The sequence below is a fragment of the Micropterus dolomieu genome, linkage group LG21 (assembly GCF_021292245.1).
Source record: "Micropterus dolomieu isolate WLL.071019.BEF.003 ecotype Adirondacks linkage group LG21, ASM2129224v1, whole genome shotgun sequence".
NCBI classification, from domain to species: domain Eukaryota; kingdom Metazoa; phylum Chordata; class Actinopteri; order Centrarchiformes; family Centrarchidae; genus Micropterus; species Micropterus dolomieu.
Genome location: NC_060170.1, coordinates 5,173,534 through 5,199,182, shown reverse-complemented (window position 1 = coordinate 5,199,182; position 25,649 = coordinate 5,173,534). Strand labels below are relative to the sequence as shown.

The window sequence follows — 25,649 nt, the reverse complement described above, 5'->3', positions numbered from 1 at the left end:
CCCCCCCCCCCCCCCCCCCCCCCCCCCCATGACTGCAGTGAAGTAAATTCTCTAACCTTTAGAAGATGTCTATTTTTGATTTTTGTCTAATGCAGATGCTTAGCTGATGATTCATAGTAGCTTCAGCTAAACTTTAGAATGAATGTACTCAAAAATGACAACTGTGGTGATGACTTTACAGACTATGGGGCAGGAATAATGATTACAGTGACCAATAACTTCCTGTAAACATGGACTTTATTTAGCACACAGACAGCAATATATTAGTTGCATTTATTACCTTGATAATGACCTTGCTGGTTATTTTAACAGTGCAAAAGCACAATTGAGGGCTCATACACACACGTACAAGGCTGCCTTGTTAAAATCTCATGCATCAAATTCCAGCAACAGAGTTACTGAGATTGAAATTTTAGTAACATTAAAAACTGCCTTACAGCAGAAAGCAATACATTACTGTAACGTTAATTGCGTTACTTTTGTAACGTGTTACTCCCAACACTGTTTATAAGGCAGACGAAAGTTGCTGCCTTGATTATGAAGCTATTAAAATGCAAAATGTTAGTTAATAAATAGGCTATATTAATCCATGTGCTAGCATTAGCTATCCACCAAGGAAAATATTTTCAAACCCACAGTAAGCTCAACTTTAGTTAACTTACACAATTGTGTTGTCTTGCTAACAACAATAAACTTACCAAGAAAGACGATTTTTGCTGGCAGTCTCTGCGTCTGTCCTCTCCTGCTTGTACTTGCCAGGCACACCTCTTTAGCTCTTTTCACATTTAACTTCTGCAGGGAGCTGACCGGATATTCTTCTCCTCTGTGTTCTTTTCTTATTATGTCTGTGGTGTCCACCTTTGCCAATTTCGAGTCGATAAAGTAAGCTGTGTGATTGGGCTGTCGATTTAAAAACCTTGATTCTGATTGGTCATATTGAATGCACTGCTAGTGGGCTGGGCGGGATGGCACACTTCCCCCTGTGTGAACATGTGTTTACTATTTACAAACAGAAACAAGTATAACTACATTATGATTTAAAGTGTGCTTATTACTATATGTTGCTGTTTGTTAACAACAATTGCTGCTTCCTTAGGCCAGGTTACCCTTATGAAAGAGATCTCTTATCTCAACTAGCTATTTACCTGATTAAATTATTTTTTTTTTTAAATCATTCTTCTGGAATTCAGGCTGAAGCATGTGGCAATTACAAATAAGTACAATATTTTGCACTCGCCTACACAATGAAGCATATTTGGCATAAATATATTTTAACCCACTAAAAGTGCAATTGTTTAACAATGTACTTCCACAAAGTTTACTAAGAGTTAAATAAATATATTTTTAATAAAGAGACTAAAATGTTGTGCAAAATATGCTTTTATTTAAGCATATTGATTAGGAGTTTAATTAAGTATATGTTTATTACCAATTTATTCAAAGTATACTTTTGAGAAGTATGTTAAAGCTCAGGAAAATATATCTTTAACATACTTTTAGTAAGCATGTTGTATGAATGTACTATAAGCATTTCTAGTACATTTTCAGTGCCTTTAAGAGCACTTCAATTTGACCTGGGTAATGCAGAACTGCCAAATTTTCAATTTAGTTTGCAGTGAGATTTGGTACTTGATGCATGTCATGAGTAGGCCTTCTGTAGCTCACTGCAGGGGTCAGGGTCATCAGTCCCCATTACTCAAGAAATTTGTTAAAAAAGTTTAGCTGTCAAATTCACAATTTTAAAGCATGTATAGATGAAAAGCCAAGTGAATAATCATGGTCAATGATAAATAAGTATGATCAACATACTTGCCAACCTATAGCCTAAACCGGGAAACCAAACTTGGTATATGATTGTTTCCCCCAGAAAACGTGTCATCCCAGATGGTTTTGTTGCATTCTATTGAGTCATTTTTTTGTTAAAGTGCAAGAGCTTTCGTTTCTTCTGAACTGGAGGGGTAATATCAAGTGGGTGGTCTGGGGGTCATCCTTGAAAATTTTGAACATTAAATACTTAATTTTACTCTTCTGTACCATTTTCTGCCTTTTCTGTATCAATTTATGGTGGAAATGGCATATATATATATATATATATGGAAACACAAAATTCAGGTGGCAGGTGATAATTCAGAATCTAAAAATAGATGCTTTAATGCAGTAAGGCTCTCCAGGCATTCTGAATTGCTTTAAAATATGTATTTTCCTGTAAATCAACTTTTCTCATTTGCTATCATCCCTGCTGGGTCAACACGATTTTGTCTTCCCTTCTCTGTTGTGTCTTTTGTTCAGGAAGTAACCTCTTTAAATGTGCATGTGGCACCTATTCACAACAACGATAAAGTAATTTTAATTCAGTTATAAACTCCTGGACTTTAATAGCACCTCAAGTGCAGATCATAGCCGCTTCTGTGAGAAGAATCCTGAATCACTGACAGTCCCAAACTGATAATTTCTGTATTGCAAGTTATGGTACCACAATCTCACAAACTGTGAAAATCGGGTCCACTTGATTACTGTCAGGGTGTATGCCAGTGTTGCATCAGCTGGGAGGAGTTGATTCGCACCATGAAAAACAAAAAAATAGAGGATTAGTAAGAAGATCAAACAATATTTGATATTTACAATTTAAAATTGGGGTGCCTCAGATCCAGTCGCCGACCTTAAGATTTTGTCTATAAACTTCTCACACAATAAGATCATTTGGGCAGATTATCGGTTCCAACCAGCCTCGCTCAGGAATGCCCCCGCGATTGTCAGGAGGGGCGAATCAGACCTAAAATAGACCCAATTATCCTCTAGTGTGTAGCTAGCAAAAGTGGAGTCTTACAGAGCTTCTAGCAATTGCTGCAGACTTTTAGCCTTTTTATGTTTTATGTCTGTCTTCTAACATCTTCGGACCATGTTGGAAATAAATATTCTCACATTAAAGCCCACCTACCTCCTACATGCCCTGTCTCGAACGCCGAAGATCAAGCTGATGACATCATTGGGGTTATTTTTTCCATTAATTATTTAATAAAATAAATGTGCCTTGGGAAAGGCTTCAGTCAGGGTTAAATGAGAAAACCCCTAAAACCTACAAAGGCATATTTCACTCACACTAGAAATCTTCATGGAATGATTTGTAAATCAGTGAGAGTTGAGGTAAATCTATTTCTAGACGTGTCACATACTCCTTTTGCAGTGCGAAAAGATATTCTTCCCACTTTTCATGCACAGCACATGAATCACAGTAAGAGAAGGGTGGCAGAGGCCAGAATAACTTCCAAATGATGATCTCTCTGGAGACAACAGATGGAGGAGGGGGAGGAGAAGGTAGGAATTGGAGAGAGGAGGTGACAGAGCTGGGGAGGAGGCCACCATCATCTGTCTTTCAAATGCTGTGCTGTAAGTCATCTACTGCTGTGACCTGGTCTGAATGGGACAAGCTTGCTGTGTGCTTGGGCCATAGTAGGAGAATTTAAATGGTCCGGCATTGGGAAACATCAGCTGGCCTGGTGCAGTCTCAATCTCTCTTTAATATGTTATTGTAGTAGCTACCAGTGTTGGGCAGTAATGCGTTACTCAGTAACTAACTAATTACTTTTCTAAAACAGTAATATACTAATAACTAACTAATCCAAGTAACGCTTCGTTACTCAACACCCCATCCTTGACGTGGATGCGCGACTGTGCGGCAGCTGAGCGGCACCGGATCATATGTTGTTCATGTCCGCTGATAACCAAAAACTAAAGGAAGAAAGGAGAACGAGGGAGAGAGGAGTTCTTTCCACAGCTGTAAGTAGCTCCTGCCATTATTGTGTCACAGTCTAAGAGGCAAAAAACGTTGTCGTCTATTGTAAAGTCTGTGCAACCAGCAAAAAGCTTTCAACCATGAACAACTCTACATTTAATTTATTGAAGCTTCTGCTGAAGCTTTATTGAAGCAGTGGCGTAAAAAACACCTTGCTGCTGTTATGAATATGATATTAGTTAATAAAGTCGGGAGAGACTGCTCTGTTTGGTGGTGAAGGGGGGAGGTAGTGAAAGTGTTTGATTTATTTGTGGTGGCCCACAAATAAATCAATGTATGGGATGATTATCAACGCTGACCACCACATTTTCAGTTTTTTTACTAAGCATATTTAAAATCATATTTGATTGAGCAGCTGTATTGAGGAGCATATATTCATGCAGCATCTCCGCTCGCTCACTCACTCATGAACACCGCTGCACAAACCTGTCCAAATTAGAATAAAGCTGGTAAAGTAATATAGTAACGTAATGAGTAACATAACTAGTTACTTTTATCACTCAGTAATAAGTGAAATAATACTATTACCTTTTTAAGGAGTAATAAGTAACTAGTAATATATTACAATTTCTGAGTAACTTGCCCAACACTGGTAGCTACTCAGCTGTGTTAGGGGCAGCATGTAGTAGCTCAAAGGTCAGACAGACACCACAGTGTGCAAAAAGCACATGTATAATACACTATGGTATTTCCCAGTATGCATTTCAGGCGAGGCGGAGCAAGAGAATGCATTTCTCCATTTGCATTTTAGCATAGATACAGTAGCTAGCTAGCTAGATACTTAATACCTGGTGCATGCTAGAGGATTTTACAATTTACCTTATCTTCAGTTGGACAACACACTCAAACACTTGGCGTTTATACTAAATGATTTATGGCTTTCGATTCTGGCACCTTGGGATTTCACAGAAACACGCGTGATCAAACGTGACTTCAAACATAAACAAATATGGAGGCAGGGAGTCGTCGTGATCTAGTTGCACAAGTGTACGTGTGCTATGATTTGCATAGAAAAACAAAAAAGAGGCTATAACTGTGGATGAACTGATGAACTCTGTTTTTCAGTAGCCTGGTCATATTTTTTGTTCCGATTTATCTAGTTAGCTAGTTTGTTGGTGCTACTAGTGTGTGTGTGTGTGTGTGTGTGTGTGAGAGAGAGAACATGGGATGGGATAGATGGTTTAGGCAGTGCATTTCTGCCTTGTTAGCATTATTGCCTTTGCAAGCAAACAGACTACCCGCTCATAACTGCTTCGGAGCTTTCAAACAAAGCTTTATTGTCAATAGTCAGAAAATTCTACGGTTTTATACACGTACAGTATGAGCACTCAGGCCGTGGCTTAATGATCGGACCGTACAGTATGAGCTCATCAATCATGAAATTTTTCTTGTCTGAATTTATTCCCCCTGCTGTCATATTTAGCACTTTAGACTTCCCATATCAGGCTGCCAGGCTCTGTGTGGTGCTGCTTTCTGTAGCTGTGATAATGTCAGTGTGTATTAGTGGTGTTGTCTTTTTTGCTGAAAACATACCGTTCTAAAATCCTACAAGTGTCAGTAGTTGTATGCTGTACAGTAACCTTCCCTTTTATGTGCTGTCAAAACTGCTGCAATTTATACATTTTATCTCCACCAAAGCACCTTTGAAATTAAATAACAGGTGCTACTAATGCTGGGGACATGTAAGCAAAACAGAAATATCTTCAAAGAGGAGCTAGAATCTGATGGGTCTTTTAAAAGTATTATGTGGCTGGCTTACTATGTGATTTTCATTTAGGGTTCACTTTATCTGCAGTGTAATAGAAGAGTCTGGGTCTCCTTGATGGTCACACACGCATCACAATCTTGCCGTGTCTTATCAAGGATTGTTGCTGCCTTGTCACACTTCAGCTTTCACTAATGAAAACCTTACAAGGTCTTCAATTGGCAAACTGCAGGACCAAATTGAACTGGAGGATGTTTAGTTCCAGCTCCCCATAATGACAGTATGGAGAGTTGCCAGCGCATTTACAGGTTAAGGTAGAAATGGGAATGGGGCTTCTGGATATACTGATCAGCAGTGTTGTCAACCTTTAACTGGTCCAAACATTGCTGTTATTAGGTTAGATAACATGATGCTAATTTGCCCGTACTGCATATACTTAGCATATGCTCATTTGCATATGCTAAGTATATGCAATATATAATATGTCTCACACAGATGTCTCACACATTCTGTCCAATCAAGAGTAGCTTTACTCAAATGGGCAGGTGAAATTTGCACATGTGTACCTCCCCACCAGGTCATTCTGAATTATCAGTGTCTGTAATTTCACTGTCAGTTCAGACAGTAAAAACTGAACATGAGGTAAAGTGTTAACGAGTGATTTATACATGGGCCAAGAACAGCTATCAGCGGCAGCTGACCAGACCTAAATTAAATAGAAATTAGACATGCTAAATGAGACAATAATTAATTCAGTTACACCCTCCACACTGCACTGAGCACATTGATAGATTGTAACTATTAAACAAATTCCATCAATTTATTCTCTATACTCTCTAATCCCCAGGAGCTGGAGCCTATCCCTGGAAGCCTTAGGCAAAAGGAGAAATATACTGAAGAACTGACAAGTCTGTTGCAGGCACTGACAGGCTTCTGACATGACGAAAACCCAAGTAGGATCAAAACGTTGCTATTATCAAACTTTGCCGCAACAGCACAGATGAGATTGTTTTCTGATAGCCTACGCGATGTCCATATAATTACTCTACTTCAATCTATCGCAGGACCAATACATTCTAGACAGCTACATTCAGACATCTTGTAAGCGCAATATAGAGCCTTCATTTCACTTGAGTCATGTCTGTGGACCACAGGAGAGTGGTTCACCTAAGAAGAGGTCAGTCAGGTTGTACTTAGGCACCACATAACATGGAGATTAGTTGCTACTAAATATTTACACACTAACCTGCCAGGTGTAACTGTTACATAGCTAATTAAGCTATGTAATTAAGCTAATTAATGAAAAACCCACATTAGCTTGCTGATATATGACCTATTTTGATTGAAAAGTAAATATAGTTCACACATCTGACCTCACACTTGATCAAATAGAGGTTTAACAATGAAACATATATTACTAAATAAAACAAAATACTTCAAATTACAAACGCTAAGGGTTCTTAACTACATTACAATTGATGACTGTAATCAGACATTCCTAATCACTCTAAGCCACATGAATGATACTAACTCTGAAACACACTTATTTCTCAACACACATTATTTAAAAATGATTTGGGATTGGTAAATAATGACATTGTTAGTTTACTTGGTAGATTACGCTCAATTCCTGGGTGGGATCATGATTATATTATTTGATCCCATAGACTTTTAACATTTGAGCCAAAATAGCCTAATATTGCTGTCCGCAGGCCAGACCCTTAGTTTCTGAATCTGAAGGGGGGGAAAACATTTTCCAAAAACTACTGTATCTCTGAACTCTCACACATGTAGGCTATTCTATGTGATCTCCTTTTGATAACTAATGCAATAAGTAATGTAATATTGTTTCACTTCCATTCACTGAGCCTCCCATGAAACTGTTTGGAGCCCCCCTAGGAAGGCCCGCCTCATACTTTGAAAACCCAAATGTCTTGACAACTGTTGTGGTGTTCTGGACTCTTGGGTTTAGCGCTAATTAGTGAATTTTAGCCTGCTAACACACTAACATAAGTTGGTGAATATGGTAAATGAAACCTTACAGGCTAATCATCAGCATTGTCCTTGTAAGCTTGTTAGCATGATGACGTTAACATTTGACAGCATTCATTTAGTGATGTTTGAATCTCCTCTTTAGAAACACTTTGTAGAACTATACTAATTTGAACATAAAACAAACAGCTGGTGCAACAGACTCCTGAGGCCAGTGAGCCACAATCAGTGAGAGATGGCTGAGAGTGGTGGGCCACAGTAGATGAAACTCTTCCTCACCTTCACTACTATCACCATTCTGAAACACCTTTTCCTAACACAGCCACATGCTGTCATTTAAGTCTTCTCTTCTGGGTTTATAATAACATTTTTGTGTTGCATGGACAGGGGTCAGGGGATAATAACCCTATTTCTAAATCTCCTGAATGTAAAATTTGCCTTAATGGAAAACTAGCAACTAGCAGAATGAGTTCACATGGTGTGTGTGGCCTGTTGCCATTTTAATTTGCCTTTTCGTTCTCACTTCCTCTAGCGCTAAAAGGTTTAACTTTGGAAAAGGTCGGAGGAATACAAAGGAATTACAGGCCATTATCATCTGAGATGGAGCGGTATAAAAGACACCGTACACCACATATCCCCCACTCACACACAAACACACATTGTACGGTACAAATGTGCATAGACACACACACACACACACACACACACACACACACACTCACACACACACACACACACACACTCATTGTACGGTACAAATGTGCACAGACATATATATACACACACACACACACTCATTGTACGGTACAAATGTGCACAGACATATACATACACACACACACACTCATTGTACGGTACAAATGTGCACAGACATATATATACACACACACTCATTGTACGGTACAAATGTGCACAGACATACATATACACACACACTCATTGTACGGTACAAATGTGCACAGACACAGATGCACTAGCAGCAAGTCGTGAATATGCAATGACACACACCCATGCACTCATACAACCGTACAGACACAGATGCACTAGCAGCAAGTCGTGAATATGCAATGACACACACCCATACGCACATACTCACATGCACACAACAGCGCAGGGCTTTTCATGCATCCCATTTCCATTCAACCATGTTGTCATAAGGAGCCGTCCCATTGATGAATATGGTTCCTACACAATGTTTATTGAGAGGAAGAGAAGCCTTCTGTATAAAGATATACATCTCCCAAACCCCATGTTTTCTCAGCAGGGTCACTACAGTATACAGTTTCAAACCTTACATAGCATACAGTATGGACAATTATTAGCAAAGGCTTTATTTTTATAGGACTTGATCCAGAAGGCTATGAACCATTAAGAACTTCCTCCATGTGAAAATAAGAACGGGTCCCATGATGAAGAGAAGAGAGCTCTTTAAAGGAGTGCCCTTCTTTTTGTTGTAATGTTATGGGAATCAATAAATCAAAGATATTTCAAAGATAGTGATACATTGTAATGCTACCTGCCATTGGTGATTTATAGGTCACTGTGTGTGAATTAAGTGTTTTGTTGCATCAATGCTTTTTGGATGTTTTACCCTATCTGAGAGTCTAAGGATAGAGGGTGTTGTATGCTGTAGCTACAGATTAAAAAGCCCTTTGAGACAGTTTGTGATTTCTGATTTTCGTCTAGAACTGTCTGAAAGTTTCTGAAAACATGAATATATAAATAGGCAAGTAAAAGGGATGCATTTTAAAATAGAGGTTTCAAATACATTTTTTGGAAACCCTTTTCATTCAAATATTCAACCCAAATAGGCATTAACCAAAGAAATTCTCTATCACCTACAGCGAATTAAGGATACACCAAAATCTTCTTAGGTGTCAATATTCATAGTTTAGGGAAAAAAAAAAATACTAAGTGAGCAAATGACAATTCTAAAACGAGTCTGTGATCACATCAGTTTTGTTTTTATCCATCACCAATATGGTCATAAAATGTATCTAGTTTGCCATTTTAAATAATCAGTCATTAATTAATAATAGTTTGAGATTCTTAAATTCTTTCAGATTAATTGCAAGGTGAATTTAATGGATTAGACTACACGATCCGAAGGTTTTATGGAATTTTTCAATACAGGATGACTGGCCAGTCTTCTGCCATTTCTCATGTACCCGCAGCTTACCTGTCCAGAGCGATGGCAGTCATAGAATAGATGCTGGCAAAGACAGCCGCGATCGGAAAGAAGTTGTGGAAGCGGCAGTAGACCAGTCCGAAGTACCACTCATTGTGCACGGCGTAGGTGAAGTTGATCACCGTGTTGAAGGCGGACATGGAGGCTTCAGCGAACGCCAGGTTCAGCAGAAAATAGTTGGTGACGGTCCTCATGCGTTTGTGAGCCATAATGATCCAGATCACTGTGAGATTTCCTACCACGGACACGATAACTATAGAACTATACGCAATGGACCAGAGGACAATTCTCCAGATTGGCTGCACAAACTGGTTCCAGTACACTGTGCCGTTATTGGTGTCGTTCGATCCGGTGGTCCAATTTGGCACGTCGGTGGTATTAAATAAAGGATCCATGTTGCTGTTTAAGAAAGTAACACTAAAACCACTGGCTATTGACCTGTTTCATCACACAACCAAGTTCAAGATCCCGGTGCCAAATGCAAAGTGAACAATCAGAAGTTTCAGAAAAGCTTCCCCCCCCGCACGCTCTGTAGGAAGTGTAGTCTGAGGAATGTTCACTGAAAGACTCCGCTGTCTTGACAATAATAAGTTCAGGAATACCGTATTCTACTAGGACATTTTAGAACAATCTATTATCTATTAATCTGTCTCACTGCACTGTGCGTAAAAACGAAAACGCGCCTCTTACGCGCTTTGCAGCGCCCGAACAAGTCTTTCCTCTAACTGCTCACACACATATCTGAGCTCTCTGCTCCGTCCTCTCTCCCTCAGCGGCTCTGTGCTCTCTTTCTGCACACCAGCTTATAGAGCGAGCAGCTGGTCCAATAGGCAATCTCTGCAATTATGTTTATGGATGAGCCCAGGTAAGTTATTCATTCCATCCGATTCAGACCGCATGGGGAAGCCAACAGGATTATCATGCCTAAATACCTTTGATCTGATTGAATTTGCTCATAATTTCTTTGCAGGGAATAACAAACAGAACACAAGCAGGAGAATGAATAAACGAATTCAGACAGGAACACAAGAAATAATAAAAAAACATAGATAATATTAATAAATGTTATAATTATATAGAGGTTGTAATAAAATTATTTTAGTAGTGGTAGCAGCAGTGATGTCATTCATCTGGAATAGATGTAATCTTCAAATACTACTGAATGTGGAGTGTAAATCATTCCAAACTGTTTGAATGTCCTTGTTCCCACTCACTGCCCCCTCTTGTGGACTCACCGTCTGGACTGGAGATCAGCTGCTTCAAAGGATGTGAACAAGAACAATTGCAGTAATGTAACATGCTTCAGAATGCTCACAGTAAAAGTCCTGTACTGTCTCATATCCTGTGATGCAATAAATCAATAACAATGACCTGACTCATAAAAAATATTGTAAGTAAGCTTACTAGTATAATACAATGACTATTATTTTTGCAATGAAGATTATTTTTACTGATAATGTGCCTTTACAACATTTAATGACAAGGATACAGAAAATGAGCCTACACTGTGCACAGTAAGAAGGACTGAACCACAACTCTAAATTTATAATAGGCCCCAGTCATTGCCCTCAGGAGTCTGCACTGTTATAAATGTTTACAATACCAAGCTTTATATGTTTTACCAGAGACTTGTTTCTGGCGCCATTTTTCATGTCTGCCTTTGCAGGGGTCAACCCCAAAGAGCACTGTGAGAGGAGGAATGAGCTTATTAAGGGGGCTAGTTCTAGGCTTGCTATTGGACTCTTGACAGCACTAACAGACTGGAGAGTAAAATGTTGAAACCTTAACTCACTCCCCTTCACTGTGATTGTTGAGTAGAGCATCTTTGTGGCATGTTTTGCTGCTGCTTATACTACTGCTTATACTACTGCTACTACTAATAATAATAATCATTATAATCATAATCATAAAATTTAATATAAATACAATTTGATATATTCAGATTTGAACTTACTGTTAGTCAAAAACAAATGTCAACTTGATATGCAGTCAAATGTATTGCATTTTTAGCCATGCTATAGTATGGCTCAATGGATAGCAATATCAGTCTGTCGGTTGGTTGTGTGTCTGCTGGTACTGGTCCAGACTGATATATCTGTATATCTGTAACAATGGATGGCTTGCAATGAACTTTTATACAGACATTCCTGGTCCCCAGAGGATAAATCCTAATATCTTTGGCCATCTGACATTTTACTCTGGCACCTGTTTCGCCCCCATCCTTCTGGATGGGGGCGAAACATAAATGTTAAAAGGTTGTTCCCTCCCTAGTCTCCAAACCAAGGTCTGGACATTGAATTTCCATTAAGTGAAATAATGTATTACTACAATAAGTAAAATTATGACAGTAAACTGAAGAAATATAATTTAGGCTGAACCAATGTCAAAACAGACAGAAGTGTGTATCTCCTCAAAACATGCTGACTAACCTAACTAACAGACAAACAAAAAGACATTTACTACACATGACTCCCTGGGAGAAAGTAAAACAGGAGGAGAAAGGGGGAAATCTCACTGCTGCAGCTTCAGTGCATTTACAGAATGTGGATTATTCTGTTTACAAAATGCACACAGATACTTCCAACTAACTACCTAGGGCTTTAGGCCTAACAACATCTCAAAGATCTAACACACAAAGCAACTACAAAAGGGTTAGGACACTGGGGACAGAACCAAGGTGCTGCTGTAAACTTTTGAAAACCATGATGTTGGGAATGAACCACTCAGCTGGAGTCACTCAGGTCAAGGCCCAGGCCAAACCCATGAATCCAGCCAGTCAGAAAGGGACACGTCTATATACTGACACTCACAAAGCACACACTCTCGCATAAACTACAGGAAAGAAAGCTAGATAGTTTGTGTATTGCATCTGTGCCAAAAACACAAGAGGGTTGTGATCTGTGTACTTTGCAAGGGGCAACGAACTTGAACCAACATAAACTTCAAAGTGTTGCAGCACAAGCAGCAGGGAGAGGGCTTCTTTTTCAGTGGTGCTGTACTTCACTTGATGCTTACTAACACAACGCTGGGACCACTGGCACCAGCATCTACCACTAGCTTGAAGGGATGTGCAAAGTCCAGAGCCGCAAGGACAGGTGTGCTGCAGATAATAGCTTTGGCAGACTCAAAAGTGTTTTGGCATGCAAATGATGTTGAACAAATGTTTTAGTGGGTGGAGCCAAACTGGTGTGTGGAGCAACTACATCTGCAAAATGTCTGCAGAAGCCACAATGATAACCACCCATTCATAAGTGTCTGGTTTGAGGTATAGGATAATCTAGCTGGCTTGAATTTTTACAGTGAGCTGGTGCACCTGACTCTGACTAAGTGTTGATTACTCCCTAGTTCCAGGGAAGGAATTCTGGTGACTTTGTTGTTTCCCTGAGTTTTCCTCTAGTGCCAGCAAGAGGTTAATGTCAGGATGAAATGTGATCGTCTGTGATACTCTGACTTTTCATCGAGCAGCATCAGATCAAAATTTCAATTTGTTCTGTGCTTTGGTTTATAACACCTGCAAAACTAATGACATCCCCATCAACCGCAGCTCTACTTTGTGTTTGCGAATTTGCAAATGTTAGCATGCTTACATGCTAAACTAAGATGATTAACATTATGCCTGCTTAACATGAGCATGTTAGCATCTTCATTGTGAGTATGTTATCATTTACAATACACAGTGGAGTACACTACAGTTTACAGAACACTGTACACTGTAGCGCCACTTTACTTAAAGAGTAACTAAACCCCCAAACCACTTTGTACAGCTAAAAACCAGTGTATATGGGTATTTAGTATCAGGTACAAATCTGGCAATTTAGTGCACAGGATTTGAATTCTACATACTGTGTTATAAATATACATGGCAACTGCCCTCTACTGATTTAAACCCAGCTATTGAAATTGACTACAGGCTGGACACTGGTCTCCGCACTTACAACCAAAAAGAAAAGAATTGTCAATTCTTTCCCACGGATCAATTATGTCATTCCTACCCCCCAAAAAAAACAAACAAACAAAAAAAAACATGCAGGAGTAAGGAACGCAGACGGAGGCCAAGAAAAATCCAAGTCACAAACCACTAACCATCACAATTTCAGATTTTTATTTGCAACTATTAATTGTCTTGTCAAACCTCCCACTTCTAGCCCTGCTTCATATGCTACTGACTGTTACAACAACAGCAACAACAACAAAAAACTGTGTCCCACATGAAACCCTCATACAGTCATCTGGATGTCATTCCTGCTAAATAGTTCAGAGAAGTAATTGGGGAAACAAGCCATAGTCTGCTCCAAACAGCTCCCTTTGTTCTGGATGTGTTCCAGATTATTTGAAAATAGCCTGAATTTGCCACCGCTAAAAGGGCCTAGTCTTGAGAAACTGGTTTTAGAAAAACTGGCACTGGCACTTGAAAACAAAAGCTTTTTAGAAGCTACATAGGACTGAAACAGCTCTTCTGTGGGTGACAAATTATTTATTAATGGAGGCAGACTCTGGACATTGCCCTGCACGAGTGCTGCTTGACCTTCATGCTGCATTTGACACCATTGATGACGCTACAATAATTAATACACTTAAAGATTGGGTGATATTTCTGGAATGGCCCTGGAGTGGTTGTCCTGCTATCTGTCAAATAGAACATTTTATGTCTCAGTTGATTCATTTATCTCTCCAACTGCACAGACAACATGTGGCATACCTCAAGCATCAATTCAAGTGGACCAATTCTGATCTTTCTATATGTGCTACCATTGGGTCATATTATTCTTCACAGTAACATCTCATTTCACTGTTATGCAGACGACACGCAGTTATATCTCTCCTTACCCTCTGAATGCAACAAGGTGGCCACACTACAGAACTGCACAGCTGAAGTGAGGGACTGGATGTCACAAAACATTTTACAGTTAAGCACTTCTGTTTTGTCAGAGTTTATCAACAGCCCTGAGCACCTCTGTAATCAAGTCAAGCCACTCCTCAGTCCACTTATCCCAAACATTAAACATTAATCTTCCACAGTGAGCTAATCTTTGAGCAAAACACACAACAAATGGTACAAAATGTTTCTACCAAACTCAGAAATATTTCCAAAATCGGAGCAATGTTATGTTTTAGCAATACAGAGAAAAGTATTCATGCTTTTATTTCCTCATGCCTGCTTTATTGTAACGCCTTCTTTATCTGTCTCTGTGCCCTGAGATGTAGCTCAACTCCAAATTGTGCAAAACTCTGCAGCCAGCCAGACCTTCTCACTTCACCCCAGTGTTAGCGTTGCTGTACTGGGTACCAATTCCTTTTAGAATCCACAAAAAAAAAGTCTCATGAATTCCAAGGCCTTACACAGTTAGGCACCAGCAAACATCAATGAACTCTTAACTCCCTACTGCTAAAAAAGGCCTCTCAGATCTGCTGGTTCAGGCCTATTAGCTGTTCAAGTGTCCAGGTTAAGATCAAGCGTTTGTTGTAATGGCACCTCAGCGGTGGAACATTTAAGCTGCAGTGTCTGCTTTTAAATCCTGTCTTAAGACAAATTTTCTGACTTGTTTACATAATACAGCTCTGTTTTTCCACTTTATTTATTATAATAGTTGTTTGTACTTCCTTCTATTGGATGATTTTTTGTAAAATGTTTTATAACTTAAAATTAAATAATTTTAATTGTGTGCTTATATTGTGCTGTTCTTGTGTTTTTCATCTTAAATTTGTGATCGTCTTAGAAAGCACTTTGCGCTCCTAGCATGAAAAGTGCTATACAAAAAAAAAATTATAATTGTTATTATTATTTGTCTATTACTGCCATTACTGCCAAGCTTGCCATTAGCAATCTTGAGCTATAAGGGCTGAACTTGAATTGAATGCTCCAAAGCCTGCAGATTACATTTAAAAATCGTTCCAACAAAATGTTGATTTTTGTATGTGGTTCTTTTTTTCTTTTTGAGGGAAGAGTTCCCTGCAGGGCTACAGTCTCGAGCAAGGCAATCACTCACTCAGTAAGATTCTCAAAAGAGTTGCATGTCCATGGGCTTCAACCCTATATGGCTGTATTGAATCAAAAAGTAAGTTTCTCTAAACGACCTGTGCCTTCCAGATGTGGACAGACTCCATAATTCCAAGCAGAGTCAACTTGATATGCAGTCAAATGTATTGCATTTTTAGCCATGCTATAGCATGGCTCAATGGATAGCAATATCAGTCAACCATTACCAGGCTATATAGATAACATTTATACAACTAATAAATATCATGACGTGGTAGAACGTCACTGCAAATTCACACACAGAGAATCAGACATCATGTCTCAATTGGACAGTTATTGGAAAAGGAACAGACAGAGGGCTTTTTTTCCCGAGTATTGATGCCATAATTTACTAAGTCCAATTCAGAGCACCGAAAATCATACAATTCACATCTTTGACACTCAAGTATTTTCTGCCTCTCTCTTCACAGCTCTTCACCGCTGTCATATTTATTGCACTGCAGGCTATTACCTTGATGCAGGCTTGTTCTGTGTTGATGGCAAGTACCCAGAACATCATGTGTCTCTTGTATGATCCTACAAGGTGTGGGTTGCCATTTTGACTAAGGCTCACTTAAAAAAAAAGATACAGTAGCAATTTTTAGATGTGATACTGGGATTAAATAAGGGATCAAAAAGCCATATATATCTGTCTGCCCAACACTTGATCCAGAGAAAGATATTGACAAATCTTGGCCAAATGGCTATGAAATTTCATATAATTATTTTCAGTGTTAAGTCAAAAGTACCCCTTCACAAACACCATGACAACTCTTAAGACTTGATTTTCCTAAAAAAAATTCTGTGAATTCATTGTCCCAAGGGTGACTGCAGAACCTTATGACCAGACGCTATTATTAATCAAAATTTTCTTGTTGTGCACAGGACATCAAGACAATACCATATCATTTTCAAGCATTGCATGTTACTGTGTGAAATGTCAGTAGGTTATACGCTATGTGGGGGGGTTGTGATTGTGGTTTCTATAGATATTAAGAAGTTTCTGGAAGATGTTCCCCTTCTCCTGTATTTTCTGCAGATGTCTGCAGTGAATTGTGTCCTACCCAGTTCCTCAGTGACCCCAGCAACATACTAACCAAAAATGCCTCCAAAAATAATCAAATTATAGAAGGTGTCCAATCATGGGAATTCTATTCCTCCAGCAGAAGGATGTTGCTTATCTCTTGGGAAAAGCTTCGATCCACTCTGGACTGTCCTCTCCTGCACAACTGTCAGAGCTCTGTGGTGGAGACCAAACTGCTTGGAATGAGAAGCAAAAGAGGTGAATGACACCAGCCTCTAGCATAAACTATTAAGATATTCCTCCTCATTTCAGCCTATCTCCTGCTGCATCCCAGTCGTGCTGCAGACCAATAGCCATGAAATTACCAGGTCAGTCACAATAACCTGTATGTTTATGCCACCTGTGCACCATGACACATTGATTCACAGATTTAGTCCTCTACTTACACAATGGACTGAAATCTCTTACTCAGAGATTTTCTTTTTTTTTTAGTCTAGCTTTGTTTGTAAATGTATGCATTTGTATGAATTGAATACTTTCTGAGCATATCTTTTAATGCATTTAGAGGGTTTTCCTCTAGTAAACCATGCATCCTGTCTCTGGTGACGAAAGCGGTTCAGTTTTAACTGTTCTTACAGCCATGTGTGAATCTGTACTTTGGCACACACTGTAAAAATGAGAACTTGAAATTGCTCATCTTAATTAGAGTTTTAAGTAAACTGAACAAAATACAATACAATAGTTTCTTAAACTAACTTTTTTTATTACCTTTACTGTCTGTACGTCTGTGTGTATATTGTATAGGCTGCCTCCCTCCCCTCTCTCTCCTTCCATCCCCCTCCCTCTTCCTCTCTGTTTCTTCAAGAGAACCTGAAGTCAAAAAGGTGAGTATTTTGTTTGAATATAGTACTGAAAGTCTCGCTTTGCAGTAGTCACATGTTTAATTGTTTATTTAATTGTGTGCTTGATTCTACACTTTAGCTTGCCAACTAACTAAGTAGTCAGCTAATGTTAGCATGTTAAACATAAACTTACTGGGTTCGATAAATTCCTTGTCTATATGGAATATGCTGGTTATATCTGCTGAACACCCTGTGAGCGAGCATAATGGTGACAAACTACCGCTTTCTGGTTGTATTCCGGTCATTACCAACACTGACTTTGCTGTAGCTAACCTTAGCTACACTGCAAATGGGGGATCAGGAAAGGGAAACACATGAAATCTCTATCCCAGAATAGTTAGCACTACTAATTACAGCCTCCAAAATTACCATTTAAATCATTTTTAATATTTTTTTTTCAGGACACACACAGAGCAGACAGCTAGCAGACTGTAAGTTGATGTACACAAAAGATTTATTGAATTAGCCAGTAGAGCCAGTAGCCAGTAAGTGTGAGAGAGATGGTAAATACAGTGCATGCGAACGTGCTACTCAATAGAGAAGATAAGGTGTGTGTTTGTTTTGAGTTTAAATTTCAATCACAATTTAAGGAAATACAGTATATACCAGCTATAGGGTTGGGCAATAAAACAATAATGCTAATTATCACTATATAATTTCCCTCAATAACAATATAATAAATGTTCAATATATCTTCAATAAATATTTGCTTTAATTCATTTGAATCACAAACAAATTAGCACCCAATTTTTGTTGAAAAAAGAGGCCTGAAAAAAGATTAACTAATCATATTTGTTGAAAAAGATAAGAGTTTCAAATGTTCTAACTCAGACTTGTGAAGTAATCCACTGTTTGGCATCAAGTGTTTGAATGTCACATTCTGACCATAAAGAAAAGTTTAACCACATAATTAACCATCTGGTTTCTTCAAATTTTCATTCAGGAGCAAAAATCTGCCTTTAAACTTGTAATGACATGAAATGTTTTTATCGTTATAACATTTTTGGCCATATCGCCCAGCCCTATACACAGCCTGAATAGAAGGCAGGGTGGTCGTGCACAGTACACTGATAGTGTGTACAAATATTTTGTTTTATAGATCCATTAAAAGTAAATAACTAATTTGCTTTTTATTTCACATTGCCCTTGCAGTTATCCTATGAAGTGTTGGTTCTGCAGTTTTCTCAGTTCAAGTCAACAAGATCTATTGAGCCGTAGACTATGACACGGAAGAAGAGCTCACTGGCCCTGTGTCGCATTAAAATCACACCTTACCAGATCACATTGCAGGACTGTAAGAAGACACCAACCTTTTTTTGAGGTAGATGCACAAAGTGGTTCAAGTAACAATGGTGGGGAAGAGTATGTAGAAGCTGAGACTCTGGAACATAAAATAGCATCTCTTTTTGATGGTGATGAATGTTAAAATTGGTTGTCAGATGTACATGTACACTGTTCTAAAAGCTTACGCTGGACTCGCATGATTCCAACTTTAATGATACAGTCATGTGTTTATTTAATGTTTGTTGAAAATAAACATGGAAATTGAAGTGGCTTTGTTTGTTATCTTTACAAAAATAATTAGTTGGTACAACTTTTGATGTTTTTTTTTTCAAAACTTAGGAATTCGAGTTGACTTAAAACTCAAATCTAGTGCAGTTACTTTCAATCCATCCATCGTCAACCACTTATCCTGCGTACAGGGTCACGGGGGGCTGGAGCCAATCCCAGCTTACACTGGGCGAAAGGCAGGGTACACCCAGGACAGGTCGCCAGTCTATCGCAGGGCCACTCACAACCACTCACACTCAAGGACACTTTAGGGTAACCAATTAACCTAGTCTGCATGTCTTTGGATGGTGGGTGCCGCCCTCAGTGCAGTTACTTTGAAATATAAATGATCTGAATAAAAGATATTTAGTTGGCATGACTTTCTTGATGGGAATATATAGTACATAACTCAAAATTAAGTTTTTCTACAAATTAAAGATAAGTTATCTGAACAAAACATAATTAGTTGGCACAACTACTGTGTTGGTCTCAAAACTCAAATCTATTGGTTGCCTTGAAATTTTGAGTTTTCAGAGCCTTTTCATTTTTACAGTGCAGTGGCACTTTGCACTAAATGCTAACATTTGCATGCTAACCTTCACACAGTGATAATGATAACATGCTGATGTTTAGCAGATATAATGTTTCCAATGTTCATCTTAAGGTAACTTGTTAGCATATCAGTGTTGTTTCTAATTAGCACTAAACACAAAGTACAGCTGGTTCTGTATTTCACTTCACTTTCATGTCTTGGTGAGAGACCAACAGACCAACTACCAACCCTAGAGCCAAGCTATCTTAAATGTACAGACCACAGCCAACACCAAGTCTGACTCCCCTTTGTTGGTTGTTGATTGAATTGTTGTTGTTAAACTAAAAGGCAATAAAAAGTATATTTGCATGTATTTAAATTAAAATAATACATATACGATCATATAGTTAAACCTGTTCTGCATTGATGTAGAAATATGTTAGGCCTATTAGGTAGCTGGCTTCAGTAAAGAATCTCAAAGTCATCTTCTCTGCATAAAAGTTATTGTTAAAAATGCCAAAACATTAGGAAGTGTAATCTACAACATTGACTGACTTGAGGGTTACCAACTGATGTAGCATGAGGGGTACAAAGTTAACTAGTAACGTACAGTATAGGCTATTTATGTCAGTTGTTGCAGTTAAACTGCCATCCTTTGAAGTAACACCTAAAACACTGCTGAGGGTGCAACTGTGTGTACACTTTGTCTCGGTCAGCCTTTTGTTTTGTTCACTTTCGGCGTCATGCACCACCATATACCTGGAACATTTTGAGGTCGGAAGTCAGAAGTTTCAACTGGGAAAAATCCCAGTACCGAGCGGTCTCGAACGCTGCATTAAATCATGCAATGTATTTATCGATCCTTCCTCTCCTCTTTCATTTTGGCAAACAAGATTTCGATCCTCTCCTCACTGAATCAACATGCCACTGACAGTATATTTTTTTTATCTGTCAGATGTTAGAAGGTCAGCATGAGTAAAACCAAATTACATTCAGGTCAAATCAATTCTTCATCCTATTTCCTGCAAGACTAGGTTTTGACAGGCTGCATCAGTATGGCAATCCAGGACTTAATTATGTAATTGAAATCATCCAAACACATAATATTTTATGTGTGGGCATGACCCAAGAGGGTCTGGGTATCACTGGATAATTTGTATTTTATTTGTAATTTAAAATAAGACACATCTGAATCAAAAACCCTTTTATGATTATTCTTTTTTGAATAGAAGAACAAAGAGGTCTGTGTATTTCAGTTAATTTGTAATTTCATCTGAAACCAAAAATGGAAGTCACATTGTGTATTTGTTATTTGTTTCAAAATGAAAACAGAAAACCAAATTCCAAAAACGGTCCAATTTTGGTTTTAAGCAACAAACAGTAGAATGCTGGACAGGAAGAAAGTAGAAATGAAGAATAAAATGTTACTATAGCTAAAGCTCCTATGTGTAGTTTGTTTAATAAAATTAATCACTTTCAAGGTTTGTAACCTCACATAAAAATAAACCATTTGCCTGCTATCTTGGTTGCCTTTAACAACCTTCATGCTGTTTCCTATGTGAAGAAATTGGTTCAGATTTTGTGTTGATGTGCTGAAACCCATTGTGCAGGGTGCAAAGCGCCAAATGCTAAAAGTTGGAAGGCATGATATTGTACATATGTATTTGACGGTTACTAACAGCTGCCTGGTGTTCGTGTTTGTTGTGTTGCACTTAAATTGGTCCCCGCAAATACTAATGGATCTAAAATTGTGTAAGACACGGATTAGGGGGGTTCATTGGTTGTTGTTTGTGTTTGTTTCATGTTACTTGTGTTTGATTTGTAAGGGGGGGTGTTGTGGGACAGGAGTCTGGAGGGAAAGAGGAGAGAGTGTAGCCGCAGAAAGAGTATCCACCAATATCCCGCATTCGCTCATTCATACTGGACATTCATTCTGCGGCATAATCCCTGTGTTTTCACAAAGCAGTCCGCTTTACCGGAACCAGCGGCTTAGAAAAAGAGTTTTACATGTCAATACAACACCGGCGTGCCAGCTGTGGTTTATCACACAGACATCATTCCGTCTCTGTTACTAACATTCTCAGCAGAGGCGGATCCAATCGGACACCACCTCTCCAGCTCCGTACCTTTCACATAGCAGAGCGAGCCAGCATATCGGCGTAATACTCCCAGGAAATAAGGCAGTGTGAAAGCTGCTTGTGTTTGAAGCTACAAAAGCTGTGCTTGGAGTATTTTTAGCATTTAGCTAGCTACCACCATAATGTGTCGACATTTACCAGGTGTAGTAACCAAAAAAATTAAAAATGCAGACAGAAAGGAGGATGAAGCGTAACATTAAAAAAAAAGTTGGTGGTCCAGTGTAGTGTCTGATACACTGTCAGATCTTCTTATGGTCCAGCTGTCCTCCCCAGAGATCAAGGAATACGATCCAGAGATTGTATAAAAAATGCTGATCCCACAAAAGCTGTGATGCTGTGGCACCAGGACTCTGTCAAAACCAGATTTCCTGGAGTGTGCAAAGAGCGTGATTGTAGAAAGTGAGCAGTCTGATGAGGAGTTTTAAGCTGAAGGATTAAGCATGATTAAGAGTGAGCAGTGATGAGATTTAAGTTGAATGATTAAGAAGCATTTAGAAATTAATTTACTGATAAGTTACATACATTTGACATAATAACTTATCTCAAATAAAAGAACTGAAACAAGTGTACACTGAACACAATTATAAACGCAAGACTTTTGCTTTTGCCCTCATTCATCATGAGCTGAACTCAAAGATCTAAGACTTTCTCTTTGTACACACAAGGCCTTTTTCTCTCAAATATTGTTCACAAATCTGTCAAAATCTGTTGTCAATTGGCATGCTTACTGCAGGAATGTCCACCAGAGCTGTTGCCCAGGAATGTTCATTTCTCTACCATAAGCCATCTCCAAAGGCGTTTCAGAGAATTTGGCAGCACATCCGACCGGCCTCAGAACCGCAGACCACGTATAACCACACCAGCCCAGGACCTCCACATCCAGCATCATCACCTCCAAGATCGTCTGAGACCAGCCACACGGCCAGCCAACACAGCGAAGGAGATATGTTGGCAAATGGTGGTCACACCAAATACTAACTGGTTTCCGGATCTTATTTCAATGTTGATTTTAGCCTGCAAGAAATGATGCAACTGTTTTTAGCTATGCTGAAACAATGGTAAACTACAATGAAACATGACATTGATACGAAGGTCCATCTTCCAGGTTAGTTCTAAAAAGTAGGTTCTTTAGAATGGAACCTATTCAGTACAATACTGTTACCTACTACGGTTTAACTGTTACACTAAAGTGTGGCAACGGTCTCATTATAATATTCAGTCTAGTTCACCATTTGTTATCATCCAATACATTTAGCTGTGCTGACATTGCTGAGCCTCTCCTGTGTAGTTATAGAAAAAGCTGCAAGATAATGCAGACATATCATGTCCGCTAAATACAGTCAATGTAATGTTGTCATGCAACGAGCATGGATTAGTTCAATGTCAAGCTGACTGTAATGTTCCAGTGGGAGTTTACCTGAATTTCTGGCATTTTATGTGAAGTTGTCTCCGTTGTGTAGGTCTTGGTTTTGGCTCATTCGTTACTTTTGAGCATGCGCAGGACCACACACTTGGAAACATAATGGTCTGAAACCTCACCCTAGAGGCCACTGAAAACTTGATCCTAGGGATCCTGATCCCTTTAATTAAGTATTTCTGATTCTTTAACGGGTTTTATACAGTCCTGCTCACCATTATTGGCACCCCTTCAGTTTTTGCATAACCTCTACAATATCTTCAGAAATAAATAGAAATGTACCAAAATTTATCATCAGGATCTTTTAATTGGAGGTCCAACGTAATTTAATAAAGAAAATTATTTTTTCAACTTACATATTGTAATTTCAAAGAAGAAACGGAAAAAAACAGCTATAATGGCACCCCTCTTTAATATTTGGTTGCACACCCGTTGGCAGTGATGACAGCCTCCAAACGTTTCTTGTATCTATAACCTTCTTGCACTTCTCAGCTGGTATTTTCTCCCACTCTTTATTTGCAAATTGTTCAAGCTCTTGAACGTTTGCAGGTTTCTTTTCCCCAATGGCAGATTTCGGCTCATACCAAAGATTTTCAATCGGATTGAGATCAGGACTCACTGCTGGCAATTTTAAAACAGTCCATTTTTTGCTTTGGGTCTTTGTCTTGCTGGAGGACCTGTGATCTTTGACTCAAACCAAGTTTTCTTACACTGGGTAGGACATTTCACTCACACCTTTCACAAAATCTATTGATAATTCTCTGATTTCATGATTCCTGTGATACGGTCAAGGCCTCCGGTACTAGATGCAGCAAAGCAGCCCCACAGCATTATGGATCCTCCATTATTCTTAACTGTTGGTAGGGTGTTCTTTTCCTTGTAGGCTTCATTGTGCCGTCTAAACAAACTGTTGGTGTGCATTGCCAAAAAGCTCTATTTTTGTTTCATCTGTCCACAGAACATTTTCCCAGAAGGATTGTGGTTTGTCCAGGTACTCTTTGGCAAAGATTAGTCGTTCCTTTTTATGTCTTTTCCTCAGCAATGGTGTCTTCCTTGGCCTTCACCCACGAAGCCCTGTTTGGTTTAGTGTGCGGCGTATGGTACTTGTTGAAACCATGACCCCAGACTGTTCCAGGTTGGACTTCAGGTCTTTGGATGTTTGACGTGGTGTTTTGTACACCATTCGCACCAACCTTCACAGACTTCTCTCATCAATTTTTCCCCCCCCCCCCCCCACGACCAGGGAGGTTCTTCACAGTACCATGCTTGGCAAACTTCTTAATAACATTACGCACTGTTGAAACAGGGATATCAAGCTCTTTGGAGATGGCCTCATACCCTTTGGAGATCTTTTGTTTGCTAATTATCGCAGTTCTGATGTCCTCAGACAACTCCTTTGTCTTCACCATTGTGACAAAGGAACAGGGGATAACAGATGGCTTTTTAAAACATGGAAGTCATCGTTCACTGGCTAATTCATGTCACATGGGCACAGAAAATCTATCACAGGTGATTCTCATTTGTGATTTACCACAGGTGAGTGAGTAACAATGTGTTTCCATACGGATTTACAGCAAAGGGTGCCAATACCAGTGACACAGCAAGCAAGTTTTTATGTTTTTTCCTCCCATTGTTTATTGTTTTAAATTGTTGTTTATCATTTGCTCTTTTGTACACAAGTTCTCTATAGAACAGAATCTTTTCACTAGATTATTTTTTTTTTCTGAAGATATTCCACATTATGTACTTAAACTTCATTGGAGCCAATGGTGAGCAGGACTGTAGATCCAATCACAGCTAACGGAAAAGTTAGTCTCACGTGACGCAAATGAGAATGGTTATGATGATTATAACAAGTTGTTTACTTCACCACTGCTGACTGTATAATCCTACCCAATCAGCATATACCCAGGCTGCTGCAATTGACTGAGCCATTTTGCTCCTGACATCAGGTACTGAAACAAATTCTCCAGATTTTCAGGAAAAACATTAATCAGCCCAATCCATTTTTCACAGTTAAAGAAACACTAGTTTCTCCTTGGCTTCCAAAAGCTGCCATCACTAGTGTGACTGATACTGAGCATCCCTTCATGGCTGCTGGCACTTTCTCACCACCAACTGTTGTCATGAAAGGGGGTGAATGACTCTAAGGTGACTACAACAACACCAGACGGTCACATGGGCATAATGTGACAGAATATGACAGCAGCATCTTTGTTGTAATAGGTCATAATGATGATAGCTTTAAAATGGCTGTCAGTTATTTCAGTATTTCATCACTGGGAAACATCATTGGGCATTTTACGGTTTTATTATAGCACACAGTGGAGAGATGACAGGAAATGAGGGGAGAGAAAGATGGGGAACGGTTCCCAGTTGGACTTGAACGAT

At 39.0% G+C, this 25,649-nt stretch overlaps 1 protein-coding gene across 2 annotated transcripts in view; it reads right to left on the bottom strand.

Moving 5' to 3' along the window:
- The window catches only part of tacr1a (tachykinin receptor 1a), a 62,136-nt gene extending 52,063 nt beyond the window's left edge, over window positions 1–10,073 (bottom strand). For both annotated transcript variants that reach the window (XM_046035143.1, XM_046035142.1), the window contains exon 1: window positions 9,670–10,073. In XM_046035143.1, the coding sequence (XP_045891099.1) occupies window positions 9,670–10,073 (404 nt within the window). The remainder of the gene's footprint in view (window positions 1–9,669) is intronic.
- Window positions 10,074–25,649: the final 15,576 nt, after the last annotated feature.